At 36.0% G+C, this 5,311-nt stretch overlaps 1 protein-coding gene across 2 annotated transcripts in view; it reads right to left on the bottom strand.

Moving 5' to 3' along the window:
• Positions 1-2,387: 2,387 nt before the first annotated feature.
• The window catches only part of OLA1 (Obg like ATPase 1), a 95,015-nt gene continuing 92,091 nt past the window's right edge, over positions 2,388-5,311 (bottom strand). For both annotated transcript variants that reach the window (XM_058190383.1, XM_058190392.1), the window contains exon 11: positions 2,388-2,538. In XM_058190383.1, the coding sequence (XP_058046366.1) occupies positions 2,437-2,538 (102 nt within the window). In that variant the 3' untranslated portion in view covers positions 2,388-2,436. The remainder of the gene's footprint in view (positions 2,539-5,311) is intronic.

Genomic DNA, 5,311 nt, shown 5'->3' with positions numbered 1-5,311 from the left:
TGGTGGCAAAGCTTAAATGTCCAGGGGAAAGTAAAAAAACAAACACATCCTCTGCTTTATAGGAGTGTGTGTTGAATAAGCACCACATCTTATAAACATCTTTCTCCACTACAGTGACCAAACAGCATTCCCAACATCAACTGTTAACACTGACACAGATGCCAGGATCAGTAATATTATAAGGACTCTGATCTAGACCAGGGGACTGAAAACTCTTCAGCTCATCAACCCCTTCATGAAGTTTCAGATTGTTCATCAGCACACAAACATTTTATTATAGGGGGGGGGGAATTAAAGAAATATACTTGAATACTGCCTTGGATAGTCCCATTAACCATTGGGTTTGTTTTTTTTTAATATATGGATCAGTTTTGATATTGAGCAGTTTGAAGAACCGTGATCTAGAACATGGGTGCACTTTTTTCCTGGGAAAGGAATATCCTCAGCCTCTCAGTGAAATGCCAAGGGTCATATTCCTCCTTCAACCCGGAAGTGGGGAGGAATTAAAATTAATGATATAGTTAGTATGTATTAACTCCTGATATATTTAATAATTTTCCCCCTTCTGTGCATTAAAAAAAAAGTATAGCTCAGAAGCAACTTTGGAAAAGGAAAAGGTTCAGGGACCATAGCCAACACTGGGGAAATGACATCAGATTCCTAATTGTAGGTTGTACAGTAAAAGAAGCAGATGTGCAGCTATTTAAATGTGAACCCTGAACTTAAGTCATGCTTATTAAGGTAATATATTGAAACCACACAAAAACATGATGAAAGCAAGGATGTTAAGTAGAAAGCAAGGATAAAGAAGGACAAGGAAATGCAGCGAGTGGTATTAATATAAACATAGCTTCTTTCTTTTCTTTTTCTCATCTGTTTTCTTTCTGTTAGCTGAATATTTCATTTTCGTTCTCTGCACTGTGCAGAGTGATGATGCTTTCTTTCAAAAGGAAGAGGCACAATGGGGATATACTGTATGTTTAAAGGGTCTTAACAAGGACCGCAACAGAATTTACCTCAGAAGTACACTGCAGGTAGTCCCTGATTTACGACCACAGTTGAGCCCAAGATTTCTGTTGCTAAGTGAGACACGTTAAGTGAGTTTTGCCCCATTTTTACGACCTCTCTTGTCACAGTTAAGCAAATCACTGCAGTTTTTAAGATAGTAACAGGAGTCGTGTGATCTCCTTTTGCGACCTGACAAGCGAAGTCAATGGGGAAACCAGATTCACTTAACAACTGCGTTACTAATTTAAGAACTGCAGTGATTCACTTAACAAGTGATGGGAGAAAAGTCATAAAATGGAGCAAACTCAGTTTACAAAATTTTTCACTTAGCATAAATTTTGGACTCAACTATGGTCGTAAGTTGAGGACTACCTGTACAATACTGATCAAGAGACTAAAGAGAACACACAATTCTGGGTCTAATTAATCCTATTCATTAATTTGTTCTCCCACAATTCATCGAAAACTGCTCCTCTGTAGAATCTTGTTGGAAATATCAAATTTGTGGAAGTAACATGGCTTTGCTCTTCTTGAGATTATTTTCAGCGTCCCTGTCAATGACCTGCAACCTTATTCTCGGAGGACAGTACAGTGCGTTAGAACCCTACAATTTAATTTTCAAGGAAAGTCACATTCAGAATATTTTCTTCAAGTATTCCAAGAACTGGATTCAAAAACACAGTCTGCTTTCTCTCAAAGGTCACTTAAATCATAATTAATTTCTGTCAGATTTTTAGTCAATTTCCTACAGAAAAATAATTTCTTCTAGATTTCTAGTGAACTGCAGCCACAATCTCCAAATACATTAACTTTGCTAGGCTGTCCTAATCAACTGATTGCAAAAGAAGGCTTTCTCTTAAGATACAATTGTAGCTGCCCCACAATGCCACTTCCTGTATCATACACACGTCTTAAACTTCTGTAATCAGCATCCACCAGGTGCCGTATCGCATTCAGCACACCCCATTCAGTCAATACAGACATCCCCAAACACATAGAGGCTGGTTTTGTCAAATGTTTTATTGAGTGTAGACATCTGGAGTACTGTAAAACATGCATTATCTGTAGATTCAAAAAGGAGCAAGCCACATTGTCCTCACTGTCAAACATGTCAGGCTTGGCATATATGATGGAGATTAATGAAGTATCAAGAGAGTAATATGATTCCTGGAAAGCTCCTGCAATTTGGAGTAGTCTTAATCACTTGAAATGCAGAGCTGTTCACATTTAAGTGAACTTGTACATTCACTGGAGGTGTCATGATTTAATTCAAAACAAACACCAGGGATTTGATATGGGGAGATTCTTTATTGTCAGAAATACACTTCGCATCTTTCCCGCCCCCGCACGATATCCCTATCTAAATAAAAACTCATATGCTTTTTTAAGTAATAGAATTTAATTCTGAATAATGAACAGATTGAATAGTTATTTTTTCTTCGGCTGCTGAGGTGTGTTAAACTTAAAGAAGATAATATCTCCATCTTCAACGACGTAATTTCGGCCTTGTTGTCTGTATTTTCCAGCAGCCTAGGAGACAGAGAAAAACAGATTATGTGTCTGTATAAAGAACAGATACTATTTTTAAAAAGTATGTGTTCTCAGTACAATTAATAAATGTTTGGTAACTTTAAACATTTATGTTTAAACTTTGATTTGAGCAAAATTGGATTGGCATAAATAATCACTATTTTTTGCTATGAAGTTAATTTGTATAAATGGTAAACAGGAATCTGCACATCCGTTACATTGATAGGTATGATTTAATATTACAAATATACATAGAGAAGAAGTATTTTTTTAATCATCTCCCCCAAATTTTTAAAACTACCAAAAAATTCTTATTGACTAAAAGAGCCACCACACTTTTGCATTCCTATGATAGCCAGACTGCACCAGTTTTGGAATTAGGAAGAACATTTAAGGAACCGGAGTATGTCACAATAAGAAAATCTCAAAGGATAAGAGGCCTAGAAAGAAAAGCTTATGAAGACTGATGGGAGGCATTGATTAGGTTCGGCCAAGAAAAAGCAAGACTCCATATTTTTACGCATGTGAAGGACTGTCATACAGAACACGGGGCAGAAACATTCAGGAAATGAGGCAAAACAATACAGAATGGGTTTAAATGACAAGGAAGCAGATTTTGGTAGGTTGTTGGGGGAAATGTTTTAGCTGTAATAGTTGTTCAGCAATGGAATATACCATAATGGAAGTTGGTGATTACTTCTTTATGGGGCAAATTTAAATAGAGGTTGGGTTTGTCTGAGATGCTGTACTAGTGGATTCTTGCAATGAACAGTGGGTTGGTCTGAGGATCACTCAGAACCCTTCAACATTTACATTTTATATTCTAACACCCAATAGTCCGAGTAGTATGAGAATAACAAAATTTAGAAAATAGTTTTAGGAAGACATTTATTTTCTCTCTCTCTCTCTCCATCAATGAAGCTCTATACAATCTAGTAACCATAAACACTCTTCATTTCCTAAATATGCACATTTATGTAAATCACAGTAGCTGGGTTTAGAGAACTACGGTAGGAACTACAAGAGAAAATTGTTGTATTGTGTTCTGTGATGGACTTGTAAATATGATTGTAAAGTACACACACACACACCAAAAAAAAAACCAAAGCCAAAAAAAAAAAAACCCAGAAAAGAGAAAAATGCTGTAAATGTTAGGAGGGGAGCCATAAAAAGATTTTGAGACTTAGCTTGTCCATGTTACATAAACGGAAGATCTCCTGTAGATGTCAAGTAACTTTTGTCATAAAATCTTTTTTCCCCCCCAGCAAGTTTGGAATAACCTGTCATATAGTAAAAATGTGTATCTTTGCTACTTCACAATCCATGGTAGAAAAGTAAATATAGTGGTTAAAATCACTCCCTCAGCCTCACCTAAACAATACAGCATCCAAAGTGAAGCAAATGATCCTTATCTTTACTCAAGTTTCTAGTACTCAAAACAGTTGAATGAACAGCAAGAACCAGAAAGTGAAAAATGACAAAGGAAAACTGTTTTAAGTAAATGTAAGCAAGACAGCTAAAAAGTAATGCTAGCACTTAATATTTCCATAAGGTACAGGGCAGATTTAAGAAGAGAAAAGCAGAATAAATATTTCAGTGTAATGCATTTAGAGAAGTGCAAATGACCCTAGTTTTTATGTTCTAACTACCATTCAAAAACAATTGGATGTTACATGAATAAATCACACCATTCAGAAAAATATACTCATTATTTCTTAGAAGTTAATTTGTTATATAGGACTGATAGGGCTGCTCTACATGACCAATTTCAGAGAAAACAGGAACCAGGCAGATTCAGATAAGGATGGCATGCAAGGCTGCGTGATTAACTAATTTTTATTATTATTATTAAGGTTGTGTTCACTTGGAAAAGACTTACAAGAAGCACTTCAACAATAATTAAGTGCCCATAGCACCTCTCTGATATTCACTGAGGCACCCAACTTTTAAAAAGTTTTTTCTACATAAATGCTGCTGTTTTGAGCAGTCAGCTCACTGACATTGAACTCTTAAAGCAGCCACAACTTTTTCAGGCTTGTGCAAAGGCCAAAAATGGTAAAATTGCTTTAAGGAATAGCAGGGTGTTCATATAGGTTCTGAAGCATTCCTTCCAAATCATTTATGGAGTTGTGTACAGCCCAATTCTCTACCAAAAACAGCAAGAGGAAGACAGCAACAAATGTCTACAATTCAATTTTCAAAGGCACTTTTAAGATAATTTATGGGAAAGGCATTGATTATGCAGTTTATTAAGCAGCTGGTATTAGATGTGGTATTACTAACATTCAGAGTGTATTTTTAACAACAGTACCTTTAGCATACCAGCTCTTTTCTATACAACAGTGAAATGTATTATGAGAACAGTCTGACATGTTCTCACATTGTATCTTGAGCACACATTAAGCTTCATTGGATTTCTTTTCATTTATATAATTAAATTAAAATGGATTGCAGTATTGCAATATAACTGTTAACGTGTATGCTTTCCAGAATGTGTTTAATACTCATCTTTTCTGCCACCTTAGCATTACAATTTGGTATTGCAGCCTTGGGGAGATCCTTGAATGCTTCATCCAAGGTTTCTTATAGAATTTCAGGATTGTGCTGCTTCTATCTTTAGCACATTCCTTGACTTCCTTTTCCCTACTTCATTTCTCACATCATTTGCATTTCAAACCATAGGATGTTTAAAGTGGGCCATCTCAACTTTCTGAGATGGCTGCCAGTGGGAAAAGATAGCTAGTCTGGATGAAGTAAGACCTTTGCATATGTA

This window comes from Ahaetulla prasina, chromosome 1, assembly GCF_028640845.1.
Source record: "Ahaetulla prasina isolate Xishuangbanna chromosome 1, ASM2864084v1, whole genome shotgun sequence".
Lineage (NCBI taxonomy): Eukaryota > Metazoa > Chordata > Lepidosauria > Squamata > Colubridae > Ahaetulla > Ahaetulla prasina.
The sequence above is the reverse complement of the archived record's forward strand: the minus strand, read 5'-3'. Positions and strand labels throughout refer to the sequence as shown.